At 40.3% G+C, this 16,976-nt stretch overlaps 2 protein-coding genes across 6 annotated transcripts; one reads left to right on the top strand and one right to left on the bottom strand.

The window, feature by feature from the left end:
* Positions 1-724: 724 nt before the first annotated feature.
* On the bottom strand, positions 725-10,126 carry HAUS2 (HAUS augmin like complex subunit 2). 2 transcript variants are annotated; one of them, XM_065872377.1, is made up of 6 exons: positions 10,034-10,126; positions 6,543-6,635; positions 6,121-6,190; positions 4,786-4,918; positions 2,611-2,719; positions 725-998 (listed from the first exon to the last, which is right to left on the bottom strand). In XM_065872377.1, the coding sequence occupies exons 1-6, from the start codon at positions 10,124-10,126 to the stop codon at positions 834-836; spliced, it is 663 nt and encodes a 220-aa protein (XP_065728449.1). In that variant the 3' UTR covers positions 725-833. The 2 variants fall into 2 exon arrangements, with proteins under 2 accessions (XP_065728449.1, XP_065728450.1); XM_065872378.1 differs by lacking the exon at positions 6,543-6,635 and having other exon boundaries at positions 834-998.
* A 59-nt stretch (positions 10,127-10,185) lies between these two features.
* On the top strand, positions 10,186-15,896 carry LRRC57 (leucine rich repeat containing 57). 4 transcript variants are annotated; one of them, XM_065871593.1, is made up of 6 exons: positions 10,186-10,238; positions 10,531-10,636; positions 10,742-10,880; positions 11,552-11,820; positions 14,133-14,318; positions 14,951-14,992. In XM_065871593.1, exons 2-6 carry the CDS (start codon positions 10,553-10,555, stop codon positions 14,990-14,992), a joined length of 720 nt encoding a protein of 239 aa, XP_065727665.1. In that variant the 5' UTR covers positions 10,186-10,238; positions 10,531-10,552. The 4 variants fall into 4 exon arrangements, with proteins under 4 accessions (XP_065727665.1, XP_065727664.1, XP_065727667.1 ...); XM_065871592.1 differs by having other exon boundaries at positions 10,186-10,289; XM_065871595.1 differs by having other exon boundaries at positions 10,201-10,296; positions 14,951-15,896.
* The last annotated feature ends 1,080 nt before the right edge of the window (positions 15,897-16,976 follow it).

Here is a 16,976-nt window from a genome sequence, read left to right as displayed (position 1 = left end):
CCATGGGTATGATTTACTACAGCAAAAGCATACAAAGCAAAAGAGCAAAGGAAAAGGTGTATGGGGCAAAGTCCGGGGGAAACCAGGCACAATCTTCCAGAGTCCGTGCCAGTGGAGTACCACAGGAGGTGCTTAATTCCCCTAGCAACTGAGTTGTGACATGCGTGAAATGCTGTCTACCACAAAAGCTCATTAAAGATGCAGTGCCAGGGTTATTATTGCAGGAGTCACATAGGTACCTTCTGCCTAGCACATACCAAAATTATCAAAACACACTGTACAAACGCCTTAGTCACAGCAAGCAACTCGTATCAGTGAGAGTGGAGGGAACCCTAGAAATCTAAGTTCCCAGATGCCAGCCAAGGACCAACCTTACAAGCAGGCCTTTCAAAGCATAGCGGTCAGGTCTGCTATTTTGCTGTTTTTTGCATACTTAGTGACAATCTCACAGGAATAAGCAACAAACTTTCAGATTCAAGACTCTTCTAACCCAGAAACAAGCATCTTTTAAAAAAACAAAATAATAAAGTTTGTTGCCTAAGATATGGTTAATGCACTCATGTTAATTATAGTTGTATTTGAGTTTTATTGAAAAGTGGAATGAAAATACATGAAAAACAAAAGAAAATTCAGTTTTGTCTTAATGAACTTGGAATCTCGGTATTTCAATATAAAGAGGGCTCTTTCAGTATTGCTAGTGGCAAAGTCTATAAATACCCATGTTATAATTGACTAGAAATGGATTTCACATGACTACATATAATGAAACAAAAATAAAAAGTTGATAATTACTTTTCATTAATAGTTTGAACATTAATTTTAGAAATAAAAGGTTAAGGAGGCACTGTAACATCATATTTATGAAGAAAATTTTCTTCAGCTAATACTCTGGGGATACAAGAGGAAATTTCCTTCTGTTGTTCTCGCCACTTGAGTATATTCTCTGCCAGTTCTGCTGTCTCAGCCACCAAAATATCCATCTCTGCTAAGGCTGTGCTCTATAACATTTGAAAGAAGGGGAAAACAGGAGAGAAATCATGTGTCATTAATACATTACTATATCATAAATAATTATGACACCAAAAGTTGACAACTCATCTTTTCCAGCCCCTTAATACAAAGGCTCCTTAAAATTGTGCTGTCCTACATGTTTTTCTTTGTGAGTTCATCTCTCCTTTGTCTTCAATGATCACCTCAATGCAGATGACCCTCAATCTATATTGTCAAACCTAATCTTCTTCCTAAAATTTAGTCCTACATTTCAGTTTGCTGGAAATCTCCATCTAGATGCATATTCAATATCTCAAGCTTAATTTAACCACAGTTCAACAAACCATGACTGAACATTTACTGTCTCTGCAAGACATATCAAAAAACAAACTCATTGGCTCCTTTAATCTCTTGATCCTACTTATCCTCAAGTCCCCAAGGCTAGAAACTTCATTCTTTGGATGTGTCCCTTGTCCAAATAGTAGCCACGTGCTAGAAATTTGACCTCCAAAAATCTACACAATCCTTTGTATTCCTATGCTTTAAATCTTTTATCTGAATGACTGTATTTATTCTCCAAGTTCCTCTGCCTTTTGTTCCTCTGCCTAGTCCTCTAACCCACAGTTCATCAAACTTTAATGTGCATAGGAATCACCTGAGGAACTTGTTAAAATGTAGATTCAGATTCTGAAGGTCTAAAGTGAATCAAGTCTGCAATTCTGCATTTCTAGCAAGCTTCCAGGTGATGTTGATGCTCTGCCCATACTTTGAGTGACAAGCCTCAGTCTACTTTATCCAATATTTTCTCCGTGATTAAGGTACAGTCCTGCTCAAGTCAACCCTCTGTGCCCTTCTCTAAAAAACAGAAAAAAACATCCAGTGATTCCCCAGTACTCAGACAAAGTCTAAACTTCTTAGTCTGGTTTTCAAAATATTCCATAAACTAACCCCGAGTCAATCTCCCTCTCAATACCTTGAAGCACCAGCCAAAGTGGAGTACCACTCTTCCCTCAAACTACCTGTGCTCTCTAATTTTCATGGCTTTCCTCACATTGCTGCTTTCGGCTGAACTACTCTTTCTGATGCACATCCAGTTTTCACTGATTCTTCAAGATAGAGCTTGCTATTAACTCCTATTTAAAACTTTATTAAAGTATTCCTACTTCCTATCCTATTCCTAATCTCCCTAAAGTGAAAGTAATCACCCCCTTCCCTGTGTTAAAAGACAGCATCTTCTTTATAATTCTCTGCTGCACTCATTGTGCAAATACAATACTATAAAGTAGAGAGTATCTTATACTTTCTCTCACCAAACCTTGAGAATTTGAGGGCAGGGATTGGTCATATCCGTTTATCTCTCATGATACCTATAGCACAGTCCCTTGCACAATGAAGATAACACATATTTAATAAATATTGGAATAAAACAATGTAAAATGACTTCTAAATAAAGAAAAGGCATCTTGATTTAAAAAAAGTAATTTGCTCATAATATTAGCCAACAAAAAAGTTAGACAAGGAGATCACACATTTGAGATTCTAGTATAAAAGAACTAAAGATAGCTAAAAGCAATGTGAAAGGAGTTGATGAGGTACTTAAATGCTATTGGTAATACTCACCATTTTCTTTAGATTTTCATCTAAATGAGGGACATTTCTAATTATTTCAAGATGATCTTCTAATCTCTCAATGAAAGTTACTGCCAACTCCAGCAAATGCACCATGTATCTGAAGGAGGGAGAAAAAAAGTCAACTCTTTTTTTTTTTAGTTCAGGTATTTTGTGTTCTTTTTCCCTTTAATTAGGACTTTTAATATGAAATTAAGAGAATTACAATCCACCCAATGAGCCTTTAATAACCTTTCTGCATTCATGGAAATATCAGTGATAAAAAAGGTTCTTCTTCCGGGCTTCCCTGGTGGCACACTGGTTGGGAGTCTGCTTGCCGATGAGGGGGACGCGGGTTTGTGCCCCGCTCCGGGAGGATCCGGCATGCCGCGGAGCGGCTGCGCCCGTGAGCCATGGCCGCTGAGCCTGCGCGTCTGGAGCCTGTGCTCTACAACAGGAGAGGCCACAGCAGTGAGAGGCCCGCATACCGCAAAAAAAAAAAAAAAGAAACAAAAGGTTCTTCTCTTTCACTTTAAACAGGAATTAACTTTTCATCCAAACACAAAAACAGAAAGAGACAACACTAATCATATCTGTAGCCCAATCTAATGTTAGACAAACATCAATGTTAATAATTTTCTCATATAAGTAAAAAATTGGGACTTCAGCGCAGTGGTTAAGAATCCGCCTGGGGCTTCCCTGGTGGCGCAGTGGTTGAGAGTCTGCCTGCCAATGCAGGGGACACGGGTTCATGCCCCGGTCCGGGAAGATCCCACATGCCGCGGAGCGGCTGGGCCTGCGTGTCCGGAGCCTGTGCTCCGCAATGGGAGAGGCCACGACAGTGAGAGGCCCGTGTACCGCCAAAAAAAAAAAAAGAATCCGCCTGCCAGTGCAGAGGACACAGGTTCAATCCCTGGTCCAGGAAGATTCCACATGCCACACAGCAACTAAGCCTGTGGGCCACAAACTACTGAGCCTGTGTGCCACAACTACTGAAGCCTGCGCGCCTAGAGCCCGTGCTCTGCAACAAGAGAAGGCACCGCAATGAGAAGCCCATGCACCACAACGAAAGAGTAGCTCCTGCTCGCTGCAACTTGAGAAAGCCCGTGCGCAGCAACGAAGACCCAAGGCAGACAAAAATAAAATTTTAAAAAACTTTAAAAAATAAATAAATTTTTTAAAAAGAGTGAAGAACTTAAAAAAAAATTTCTCCAGGTAAAACCTCACTCCATTTCAATCTACACATTCTTGGTGAAGGGTGAAGACAATAAGGATAAATGTACTTCACTGAAATAGCCTACACATGAAACTACTTTGAATCTTTGTATTTGCAAAATGCCTTAAAACTATTACTCAGTTCTTCTGATATATATAATGTATAATATACACATTAATGATATTTAACTACACTGAATAGATACTGAATATATGCACAAGAATGGGATTTGTATATTTATTATTTTACTGCAAGATAAAAGATCTGACACTTAGAGGAAATATTGATTTGCTCAGGGTCAGTTAGTGAGGCACTGGTGGAGAAAGTTAGCAATCAGATCCCCAGATGACTGCTTTTTAATTTTATTGTTATTTATTATTAATAATTACCTACACCTTCAATTTGATACTTTCCATACTCCTATGAGAAAGAGAGCAATAGAAAGCATCCCCATTCTATGGATTGGGAAACTAAGGCAAAAACTTAAATCATTTGCCCAAGGCTTTGAGGCATATAAACAGCAGAGGTGAGATCAGAACTGTTATTTTTCTCCTTTTAGTTGACATTGTTTTCATCTGTCCCTGCTTAAACTCCCCCAACAGAATTTTTATATAGAGGCAACATTAATGCAACAATAAATTTACATCACAGAAAGCTGTCTATACATAATAAAAATGATTTTTATCCACCTTACTATATGTTATGGATCTAATTTCTTTCATTAAAGTCATTATTTATAATTCCTAAGACACAATGGGCAAAAGGAATGTCTTTCTCTTAACCATTGCTACAATTCTTTAAAAGTAAAGGATTTTCTTTCTGGTTTAATGTATCAGCATTAATAATAATATTAATAGATACGATCACTCATATACTGTTTAATGAATTATGCTATGAAATAACTATTAGTCTAAACAAAAACTACCCTCAGGGAACATGTGTGACTGTTAATGTCTACTTTTTAGTCTAACCTGTGATAAACAGCTTCAATAGGCAAGTTTTCTTGGCACATGGGTTTCAACAGTCTTTGCCTGAGGGACCGCTTTTCTTTTAGCACCGCTTCCAAATGATTATTCATGCTTTGCAGAGTATGACACTTCTGTGCTACACAAACCAGAAACAGTAATTATAATTAGCAACAGGACAAGTTTTGAAGTCACTAATACTATCAATGGTCAAAAATTAATCCCACCATTTCTCTCCTAAATATCTCCCCTTTGCTGTCTTTAATACCAATACCAGTTTCATTTTCAACTATTTTCTCTTACTTTTCCTACTGACAACCCAATCTAGTGCTAAATTCTGTTTCCCAATTCTACTCCTAGTTCAATTTTTATAGCCAGAGCCATATTCTTCACATAAAGTGTCTGTCTCTAATATTCTATATTAGAGCATTAAAAAACAAACATTTGGGGCTTCCCTGGTGGCTCAGTGGTTGAGAGTCCGCCTGCCGATGCAGGGGACACGGGTTCGTGCCCCGGTCCAGGAAGATCCCACATGCCGCGGAGCGGCTGGGCCTGTGAGCCATGGCCGCTGAGCCTGCGTGCCCGGAGCCTGTGCTCCGCGACAGGAGAGGCCACAACAGTGAGAGGCCCACGTACCGCAACAACAAAAAAAAAAAAAAAAAAAAACAAACATTTGTCTTATAAGCTACTTTTATTTCAATATTTTCCCCAGAATTGTTAATGGTTGTCAGTTGTCTCTTCTTTTAAATTTTTATTTAGAAAAAATTTCAAACTTAAAAGTTTCAAGAATAGCTCATTGATTGAACTCTCATATACATTTCACCTAGACTCACCAACTAACATTTGGATACGTTTTCTTTTTTTCCCCTTCTTCTCTACATGCCCATACATATATTTTTGCTAACCAATTTGAGAGTAAGTTGCAGATGTCAGGACCTTTTACTCCTAAAACTTCAGCATGTATTTCCCAAAATAGGAACATTCTCTTATATAACTATACTACAAGTATCAAATTCAGATAATTTAACATTAGTACAATACTACCAATATTTAATACAGCCTATATTTAAACATCACCAAATATCCCAATAATGTCATTTATATTAAAAAAAATTTTTTCTAATCAAATATTCAATCCATGACTACCCTGTGCTTTAGCTGTCATGTCTCTTTAGGATCCTTTCATCTGGAAAGTTCCTCAGCCTTTGTCTTTTAAGCTCTACTGACTTTGTTAGCTTTGGGGCAATACCTGGAAAAATTATAATTTTATAGCCTAGTGCTTAAAGTAATCCAAGAAAAAGTTGAAATTTCAATGATTACTCATTTAACTAAACCACTTACCCAAAAAGGAAGGATGGACAACATCTGCTGCATCTTTTTCTAGTCTTAGGAGTTCAATTTCCAGGTTTTTCTACATTAGAAACAAAAAAACACTTAGCTCATGCAGAAAGTAGCCTGAAGTAAAGGCTTTGATAAAAATGGTCTTTAACTCAGGAATATTTAAGGGGACCAGGAGGATGATTTGTTATGAGAGCCCAGAGATTTACTGAATCTTTTCATTTTGGTGTTCAAGCCCTGTTGCTGCTACTGCTACTACTCCTAACTACTACTATGACCATTACTACTATTATTAACTACTGCAAAGAAAAGCCTATACGACTATGTGCTAGACACTGTTCTGCGTGCAAGAGGATTACTGCTGGAGCCAGTTAAGATTTTTTTCCATACTAGAGGTAGAAAGTAAAAACTCCAACATAACTTACCTGGTAGATTTCAGCTTGAATATCTGTGATCTGCTGTAGTCTGGAGAAGTTCACAAAGCAAGAAGTTGATTTCTTAGATATATTTAACATCTCCTATTGGTAAGTGAACAGAGAAAGCAGCAATATGTCAGAGTTTATGTGTGTGTTGGAATAGCATGGCCATGTGTCTAAAATATGAGGATATATTATGTCCAACGCTGCCCCTGAAAAATGAAATACAGAGTAGGACAGTGCAATGTATATTTCCTGTTTTTTAAAACCTGCATCATCACAAATCTTTTGCCCAAATATTAATATTTTAAAAATAAGAAAAACAAAGAAGAAAATCACTTTGTACTATTTCTTAAGGCATCATGCACAATAGACTGGCATTGCTGATAGCTTACCAAAAAATTCTAAAGTTGAAATTGTTGGAGAATCACTTCTACACAAATGACCTAGTCTCTCAGACCTTCCTGGGGCTAAAATTAAACACTTCCTGGGCTATGGAATCATTCACCTGATTCATTAAATGACCTCTATTGGTTACAAGTCATTCATACTGTCTCTTTCTGCATTCTCCCTCTCTTAGATAAAGGAATGTTTTGTCCAGGCATAATTATTCCTTGAAAAAGCCTACCCCCCCACCTCCTTTTTATCCTTTCATTCTATATTATACTGCTTTCTTAAATTGCAGGTTATCTCAGAATAAGAATATTATCTTGTTCATCCCTTGGCTTCATCTATAATTTTTTCTATCCTCTTTTTCTTCTCTAGAATGTTAGCACAGGACAGAACTTCAGATATCATATAGGCCAGGGATTGGGAAGCTACAGCCTATGAACTAAATGCACCCATTGCCTGTTTTTGTATAGCTTAAGGGCTAAGAATGGTTTTTATATTTCTTAATTGTTGGAGAAAAAAAATCAAAAGAAAAACATTGTGACACATGAAAATTATATGAAATTCAAATTTTAGGGTCCAGAAATAAAGTTTTATTGAAATTCAACTTCACTCATTCATTTACTTATTATCTCATGTTGTTTTCATACTACAACAGCCTAGTTGTGACCCTATGGACCTAAAAGCCTCAAATACTTATGCTCTGGCCCTTCATAGCAAATGTTTGCTGACTGATGATAATCAATTTTATAACATTTATTGAGTTAGGCAATAGAAGATTCAAGGATGAACGAAACAAGCTCTCTGCCCTTAACAAGCTCATGATGGTTGGGAAGGAAAAGGTATTCCAGACAGAAAGAACTAAACATTATAAATGCTCAGTAACTGGGACTTCCCTGGTGGTCCAGTGGGTAAGACTTCGTGCTCCCAATGCAGGGGGCCTGGGTTTGATCCCTGGTCAGGGAACTAGATCCCTCATGCATGCCACAACTAAGAGTTTGCATGCCTCAACTAAAGATCCCATGTGCTGCAACTAAGACCCAAGGGAGCCTAAATAAATAAATATTTAAAAAAATAGAACAAAGCTGAAACAAACAACATTTTCTATAAGAGTTGTATCATATCACATCACAATTTTAAGCATCACTCAATTTTTAATTCACATGGGAGGATGTGCACTTAAGGGATGGACTGCTTAAAGGGATCATATAATACATCATTTTGAAAGAATCAATGACAAATCCTTGTAATAAAAATAGGTTTTTTATATGTAAAGTTTGATTAAAGTAAAATCATGCTACAAATCTTCAAAGTTTCCTCACTGGGCCTAGCTGTGCAGTGAGATTATAAGAAGGTCTTTTCAAAAAACATTTATTTGCTTATTTATTTGTTTATGGCTGCATTGGGTCTTTGTTGCTGTGCATGGGCTTTCTCTAGTTGCGGCGAGCGGGGTCTACTCTTCGATGGGGTGTGCGGGCTTCTCATTGCTCTGGCTTCTCTTGTTGCGAAGCATGGGCTCTAGGTGCACGGGCTTCAGTAGTTGTGGCACCTGGGCTCAGTAGTTGTGGCTCACGGGCTTAGCTGCTCCATGGCATGTGGGATCTTCCCAGACCAGGGGTCGAACCCGTGTCACCTGCATTGGCAGGCCGATTCTTAACCACTGCACCACCAAGGAAGTCCCTATAACAAGGTCTTATGGAGCTATGGATTGGCAAAACAGGTATCTGTCTAATTAGTGTTACTTGAAGGACCCTACGAAGATCGTCCCAAAGACAACCCGCAGCCCAATTCTCAGTCCCAAATGTCTTATAGTATGAATTTACCAAATTACTTTGTTACAGAACTGGACAATACAGGTGAGAGCACTAGGTAATCTGGTAGCAAGAAAACACAGGAGAGAAGTGAGGAAGGTGAGAACTGGGGAGTGCTGTGGTTATGTTTTGCCTATTTTCCAACGCATTCATTCCTACCCCTCGTTTCTCCCCAAATCCATAAGGTCTGGCTACTAGGTCTTCAAGTAATCTAGAAAAGTCCTTCAACAGACGTTTAAACTCTTTCAAGATAGTGTTACAGTATCTATCGTCTATTACAGTTCATTTTAGAGATGATATAATGTGTCAGAAAAGGGAGGGCTCTGGGATCTAACTCTACTTCACTAGTTGAGTCGCCCTGGACACGTTTCTTGGTCTCCTCAGGTCTTAGTTTCTGCATCTTAAAATTACTGTAAGTAGATAGTAGAATTCTCTAATGACTCTTCTAGGTATAAAAAGTTGTCTATTTTTCATAAATCTTTCATCATGTGCATGGTGCTAATCTCTGTAGATGGTTTTACCTTTTCTATTTTTCTCAGTTGCCTTTTTGGTGAAATTCCTCAACTTCCTCATTGTCTCAAATTTTCTTTCCCTTCTCTCAACCTTCTCCCATTCCCTCGTCACATCTGCCATTTCTATTCCATTATTCCCTCACATCTTCAATTTCTCCCTCTGATGGCTTGTTCCCTTTGGCCTATGAACATGCTCTTCCCGCCGAACCTAAAACTACCACCCCTTGGCTAATCTCCCTCTTTTCTCCTTCTCAAAATTAATTCCTTCCTCCAATCATGTTCCAAGGTCTCTCGGGTCTTTTTCACCAATGTTTTTTTGTCCCCCCCGCCCCCGGCCTTTAAAGATGCGTGCTTCCCTTACCGCTCTCCTGTACCCGACGCCTCCCGTAATGCTTCAATATTTCACACAAACGAGCGTTCTTTGGGAACGTATGTTTTAACCACCTACCCGTTATTTCCTAACCCCGCCACCGATTACAATCTGGAGGCGGTATCATTGGATGAAAAAAGGCGGGTAACACTAGTCTTTATTACCGCCCAAGAACTGACCTGGGATAACTCGCCTGCCAGACACTTGAAACACCATCTCCTTAGAGCCCCGCTTTTGCAGAACCCACCGCGGACCAGTCACTTCTGCTGCCTACAAGGAGCTCCATCGGCCCCGACTCTAGAACAGCCCCCAGCCAGCACCCTCCCACCCACTCCCGCAGCCAGCACCACCACCTCACAGCTATCTTCTGTCGCCACCGTGGGCACCCCCTTAATGACGCCATCGCCCCCCACGCACCTGAGTAACCAACCCCGAAGCTACGAAATGTCCCAGCAGTAGCCCCGCAGCGTTTGGCTCGGACGCCGGGTCCCAAAGGGTCGCCTCAGCCATGGCTGGCAGCCGCCTTTCCGGGTGGCGCAGAGAGTGAGCGGAACGCACCGCGCGGCTCGATGACGTCACAGGGCGTTTCCGCCCCGGCGGAAGCCTAGGGAGCGCATCCCAGGCGAGCGCGGGTCCCGGGTCCTACCCTGCGGAGACGGCTGAGAGCTGAGGGGTAGGAGGCGAGTTCGGGGATCCCTGATCCTCTGTAGGCTCCTAGCGGCGTCTAGCCTTGGAACAGCTGCAAAAGCGGCGGGGCCTGGTGTTCTTCCCTTTCTTCCTTGCCACTCTTGAGCTGGCCCCCAAGATCCAGGGATCGGCAGGAGGTGACAGCTGGAGCTTGAGACCTAGCCGGGAGGCCGACGGGGTGGCTGGGTGCAGGGCCGAGTGGTGACAGCTGCTCTTCCTTCCCTCAGAGACCCGAGCCTTGGCGCTAGGATGGGAAACAGTGCCCTCCGCGCTCATGTGGAAACCGCGCAGAAAACTGGTGTCTTTCAGCTTAAGGACCGTGGGCTGACCGAGGTGAGACTGGGAGGGATCCGACCAAGGGAATTTAAAGGGAGAGGGACGGCGGGCGGTGAAGTTAATAGGTAAGGGATTCTCCGCGCTGAGACCCCCTTTCTTCAGTTCCCCTCAGAGTTGCAGAAGCTGACAAGCAATCTCAGGACCATCGACTTGTCCAACAACAAGATCGAGAGTCTACCGCCTATGATTATAGGGAAGTTCACTCTGCTGAAGAGCCTGTCCTTGAACAACAACAAACTGAGTATGGCTTTTGCGCCTGGGAATTTTGCTAGTTATCAGCTGTTAAGAAGGGTGGTTTTTCTCTTGGAATAGAGTGTGGAGTACGATTATAATGTTATTAAACTGGTTTTCAAATAAATGTATCAGAATCTTACAAAAGAAAAAGAAGGGTGTTTTTTTTTTTTCTTACAAGCTGATTTTTGTTGTTATGAAGCTGTTCAGGAGCTCAAGATGCAGAAGAATGTCAGAGTCCTTGAAGCTTTCTATCTCTTGTAATTACATATATAAGCCTCCTCTCCTGGTGTAATGATTGGTAGGAGGTTAATTTGGACTTGAAAGGGACCATCTTTGGGTTGTAATGTAAGCAGAGCTAACTTTGCTGCTAATTTGGAAGGGCGGATGGGATGGGAAGGAGAGGGCCTTCCAAATCCCACAAAATTGCTGTGGGATTGTGCAGTGGCCCCTTCACAAAAGGAGCCTATTATACACATAATGCTTTCCTGAATTTTGATGGCACCCTCACCTTCTGAAGACGATGTTGGTAAAAATGCAATACTTAAAAATGGCACAACATGTGAAATGCCTATGTATATTAACAAGAGGCATAACAGACTGCCATACAGTTTTTATAAACTTCATCAAAGGTGTTTTTCAGCTGTATTGGATTCAGGTTTTTAAATTTTTCTTTGCCAGCTGTCCTTCCTGATGAGTTATGCAATCTGAAAAAACTAGAGACACTAAGCCTAAACAACAATCACTTGAGAGAGCTGCCATCTACTTTTGGGCAACTATCTGCCCTTAAGACCCTGAGCCTCTCTGGGAACCAGCTGAGAGCACTACCATCCCAACTTTGTAACCTACGGCACCTGGATGTAGTGGATCTCTCCAAGAACCAAATTCGGAGCATACCTGACACAGTGCAGGAGCTGCAGGTCATCGAACTCAACCTCAACCAGAACCAGGTCTAGAGCTTAAGGGTTTTTTTCTACAGCATGTATGTGGGTTTACGGTCTCCTGAATAAACAATTGTTCTCTAAACTGTAATCATGGAGAGGGGTATCAGAGGCTAGAAGAGAGGTATATTCTATGGGCTGGACTAATTACAAAGCCCAAAGTGCCATGAAGTTAGTTGAGACACTGGGTGTGTTTGTTGTGTAGGTGTTTTTTGGAGGGTAGGATAGGTAACATGGTGAGGCAATTTCAAAAGTTAAACCTCTGTTTCACAAACTGTGAGTTCTTCAGATCATCCTCAAATATTCCTCTAATCCTCTAGCAAGGAGCTATGTCAGGAAGATAGAGTGGAAAAGAGGCTTAAACTCATATGTTCTCAGAGTTGGACATCAGAGTTCATTCAGTTGTCCTTTTGCTGACATCTTTGTCAAGTGTGTGTCCTGCTTTTGTGGAAAAACCATCAGTGGTAGGATTTTTGGAGATTGTTGGACAGCTTTAATTGCAGTATTTGAAATTTATTTCCATAACTTCAGAAACTCTTTGGTTAACACATATCTGACTGGAGAAACAATCTTTGGTCTAGACATAAGGCACAAATGATGAAACACTGATCATAGTGAGACTGGGTGGTCTTTAGTTTTTCTAGTGTCTATGCTTCTAGATCTGCAGAGTCCATTACAGTAGCCACTAGCCACATGGCCATTAAAATTCATTTAAATTAGACTTAAAAATTCAGTTCCTCGGTTGCACTAGCCATATTTCAAGTATGGCTCAATACAGCCATAGGTGGCTAGTGGCTACCATATTGGACAGCACAGATATAGAACATTCCACTAGTTGCAATAAGTTTTATTGGACAAAACTGTTCTAGAATGTCCTGACCTTACATTGTGATGAAATTCAGTCAGTCTTGAATGAGATTGGCTTTATCTTTTCCTTAAAGTGGATATTCTTGTATGTTCTTGAGCTTTTTGGAAAAAAATTCTGAATATTTGGGGAAAAATATTGGAAAAAACTTGTTAAGCAAATTGAGCACTTGCTCCACATTCACCTATGCTGCCTTAAATCAATGGTTCTCAGGTTTTAGTGTGCATCAAAATAACCTGGAGAGCTGGTTAAGAGATCACTGGGCTCCACACTCATTGTTTCTGATTTTGTAGGTCTGGGGTAGGGTCTGAGAATTTGCAGTTTTAACAAGGTCCCAGGTGATGGTCTGAGATGATACCAGGCATAGTAAATATAACTAGGTGGCTTGGAGCATTTAAAGGGCAGAAGAGCTGAATGAATCAAAGATAACTGCTTGGTATTGAGCTCAAGAGCCTAAAAGAAGAGTGGTGCTATTGGGAATGGGCATGCTGAGTGGGTTATGATGGTGAAACATCCAATGTGTTTTACTAAAAATCAGAGACATAGGAGTGGAATAGAGGTGGGCAGAAATGAATGTAGATAGATAGCTTAAAAGAAGTGATAGCTTTAAGAATGAATGAGGGCTTCCCTGGTGGCGCAGTGGTTGAGAGTCCGCCTGCCGATGCAGGGGACATGGGTTCGTGCCCGCGTCCGGGAAGATCCCACATGCCGCAGAGCGGCTGGGCCCGTGAGCCATGGCCGCTGAGCCTGCGCGTCCAGAGCCTGTGCTCCGCAACAGGAGAGGCCACAACAGTGAGAGGCCCGCGTACCGCAAAAAAGAAAAAAAAAAAAGAGAATGAATGAGCTTTCTAGGAGAAAGTTTAGAAAGATTGAATATTAAGTATTAGGGACTGCTGCTTGAAAAATGTCCATACAATCAAGAAGGGAAGCCAAAAATCAGGAATAATTCAAAAGATAGGAAGAAAAACACAGCACTTAGGTACAAGAAGTGGGAGTTTCAAGAAAGGGATAGCACAGTCAAATGCAACAGGGAATGAGGGCAACGAATCCTTGACTTTGGCAGTAAAGTGGTTGGCATCTATGTACACGTAAAAGATTGGCAGTAATTGTACCAAAATGTTTACAGTGATGGATTACAGGTAACTTTTTTCTCTAACCTCGTATGATTCTCAAATTTTCTATAATGAACAGTGCTTTTATTATCAGAAAAATTTGTTTCCAAAAAGCCACTGGTGACCTTCAAAAAAGATTTGTTTTTTTTCCCCAAAAAAGTGTAGTAGTAACAGAAGCTGGATAACACAAGAGGCTTCTGGAGTGAGTGGGTAGTGAGAAAATGGAGGTGGTAGAAGAAAGAACTAGGACAAATAGTCAAGTAAAGATTTTTTAATTTAGTGAAAAATAATCATTACAGTGCTTATACATTTTCCTATTATCCCTTTTATAAATTGTTCAATAGATAGCTCAGATCTCAGTGAAGATATCTTGCTGTCCTCGCCTTAAAGTTCTTCGTTTGGAGGAGAATTGTCTTGAGCTCAGTATGCTTCCACAGAGCATCCTCAGTGATTCCCAGATCTGTCTGCTTGCTGTAGAAGGCAACCTTTTTGAAATAAAGAAACTTCGAGAACTGGAAGGCTATGATAAGGTATGTATTAGTGTACTTCTGAATTTCTAATCACTGCTCCAGAGAAGAGAAAGGTGAAGTAACTCACACGAGTGTTTCTAGGTATGGGACGTATGTATAATCCATTTATGTCAATAAGGATTTGTTCTCCATTTTGGAGGTGTGTTCTGAGAATCAGCCAAATGGTATTGTGCCAAGATGATATTTTTCTCTAGAGAGCTTATTGTAAAGCATCTTTTTCTTTTGATAGGTGTCCTATTAAGATATAAAGGAAAGAAAAAAACACCCCACAAAACCATGTGCTTTAAATTTGCATCTAGAATAGGTAGATTTTGTAGGAAATGAAGGACCATAAAAACATAAAGGATGGGCTTCCCTGGTGGCGCAGTGGTTGAGAGTCCACCTGCCGATGCAGGGGACACGGGTTCGTGCCCCAGTCCGGGAAGATCCCACATGCCGCGGAACGGCTGGGCCCGTGAGCCATGGCCGCTGGGCCTGCGCGTCCAGAGCCTGTGCTCTGCAACAGGAGAGGCCACAACAGTGAGAGGCCCGCGTGCCGGAAAAAAAAAAAAAAATCATGAAATCCTAAATAACCAATAAGTTAGTTATTTGCTCAGGGAAAAATAACACATGTATTCTTTCATGATTTTCAGTACATGGAGAGGTTCACAGCCACCAAGAAGAAGTTTGCATGATGTTCTCCAGGAGCATGTGAACCATACAGGACACTGACTTGGAACCTGTTGCAATCTGGCTGAATGAAAGGCTCCTGTTGTTGTCAAGGATATCTGCAGTGAGGAGATGATATTCCAGGAGGTTATATTTCACTCAATGATCTTTTTCCTTTCCAGGGCTCATCTCAAATAAGCTAAAGGGAATCAAACACAGGAAGACGCTTCCATTTTGAGTCATGGATAGGGCAAAGGACAATGTTGATCTTTGAAACCATCATTTGTTGGGCTTTGAGAAACCCAGTAGCTAGTTGCTATGTATACAGTGAGGGGATGCTGCCTGGTACCAGAATAGCTCCACACAACAGCTTGAAATTTCATGTGTCTCAATGTGCGAGCTTTCAGAAAATCATTTGCCATTCCACCCTGTGTTGACACTTCATATTTTTATGAAATTCAAATAATTCATGAGAGGCTGCTATGGTTAATCTAAGGATTTATGATTTTACTCCAGTCCATTAGTTCAATTGCAATGTTTATACTTGGAATTTAGGATGTACATAAAGGTATGACTCTTGATTAAAAGTGTACTTTGTCAGAGAAGCAACAACACAACACTAAGAGGTGTTCCCAAGGCTGCAGTAGCAATTTTTTTTTTTTTTTTACTATTGCAGGTGCCTTATTGATAGAGGGCTCTGAAGAGCTAAAACTGTATGCAAAACTTTTAAGATACAAGGGTTTTAATAATCAAGATTTTCCTGAAGCTTTGTTAGAAACAGTCTCTTATTTCTGGTCATCTTTTTGTATTTAGAACTCTAATAATCAAATTACCTATCAAAAAGCTACTGTTACAGTATTTTACAACAACTTATGTTTATCAAATTTATTCTCTGAATGAGAGAATATACTAAAGATTTTTTAATAACTATGGCTGGAAGAAAGGTTAATCCTTTAAAGTAAGACGACAGGGGAACTTTAACCTGTAAATGGCCCTTTGTTTGAAAGTAAACTGATAAGAAATGTTTTATGTTCTTGTTCGGGTTGCAAGAGTACTGAAATGCCTTCATGTGACTTATAAACATTTTGTGGTACTGGAAACCATGCTTATTAAGAGAAACTGAAGCTATAAAAGTAGATTTTTTCAGAGTGTTACTGGCATGAACATTTAGAAAGCTACAACTCTGCTGTTTTCTGATGTTTTGTCTTAGCCAAGGGGCTGTCATTTACCATGTACTGTTAGTTCTCATTTTACAAACCTAGTTTAACCATTACGTCAAGAGATCACAAGAGCCTAGTGTTTATATGAGGAAAGTCTCTCTGACCTTAAATCTGGTCTAGGGGTTCTCTTTTTCCCATGTTATTCTCTGTTTCTCAACTGGGGAGGGATGGGGGTGCCAGTTTACATTACCAATTGAATTTTGTTTTTTATAAACTTTGTTTAATGCTTAATCTTATTGATCTACTGAACATTTCTCTATTTTATCAGTACTTATCTAATAAATCAGAACTTATAAATTAAATAACTTAAATGTCCCAAGACATTTATTAATGGGAGTTTTAAAAGTCCCTACCCTTATGAGAATCCCGTTTTGATGGCTAACTTTCACAACTTGGACCCAGCCTTGTTTCCAGATACCCTCTCTTCACTCTCATTCACTTGCCCAGTCTTACCAGGTTATTCTGCTCCTTAAACCCACAGTACAACATCTGTCTCCTTTAACTGTCTTTACATTGTTTGTTCAGTCAGAATGCCCTCTCTTACTAACACGCTCCTTTTCTAAGTCTAAGCCCCTTCCTGAGAAGTCTAAGCCGAATTAACTGCTCCATCTGTTACGGCAGCATTTCTCACATTCTGTATTCATCTGCCTCTTGCTAGACTGAGCTACTTGAGGGCAGGGATTAAGTAAAGTAATATGCCCAAAGATATAGTACACAAGTATTTAGACTTAAATATGAGCTAATAAAGTGGGTTGACTTGAGGTCTGGAGACTGAGATTCTAAATCACCT

The sequence above is a fragment of the Phocoena phocoena genome, chromosome 2 (assembly GCF_963924675.1).
Source record: "Phocoena phocoena chromosome 2, mPhoPho1.1, whole genome shotgun sequence".
Taxonomy (NCBI): domain Eukaryota; kingdom Metazoa; phylum Chordata; class Mammalia; order Artiodactyla; family Phocoenidae; genus Phocoena; species Phocoena phocoena.
The sequence above is the reverse complement of the archived record's forward strand: the minus strand, read 5'-3'. Positions and strand labels throughout refer to the sequence as shown.

What these genes read in the sequence shown, in the direction of transcription:
- HAUS2 (XM_065872377.1), bottom strand. Translation starts at nt 10,126, where the DNA reads ATGGCTGAGGCGACCCTTTGGGACCCGGCGTCCGAGCCAAACGCTGCG. An exon ending in CTTCGGGGTTGGTTACTCAG is followed by an intron (nt 6,636 to 10,033) that starts GTGCGTGGGGGG and finishes ACTTACCAATAG; the next exon opens with GAGATGTTAAATATATCTAA. An exon ending in ATGAAAATCTAAAGAAAATG is followed by an intron (nt 999 to 2,610) that starts GTGAGTATTACC and finishes CAAATGTTATAG; the next exon opens with AGCACAGCCTTAGCAGAGAT.
- LRRC57 (XM_065871595.1), top strand. Translation starts at nt 10,553, where the DNA reads ATGGGAAACAGTGCCCTCCGCGCTCATGTGGAAACCGCGCAGAAAACT. An exon ending in AGGACCGTGGGCTGACCGAG is followed by an intron (nt 10,637 to 10,741) that starts GTGAGACTGGGA and finishes CCCTTTCTTCAG; the next exon opens with TTCCCCTCAGAGTTGCAGAA. An exon ending in AACTGGAAGGCTATGATAAG is followed by an intron (nt 14,319 to 14,950) that starts GTATGTATTAGT and finishes CATGATTTTCAG; the next exon opens with TACATGGAGAGGTTCACAGC.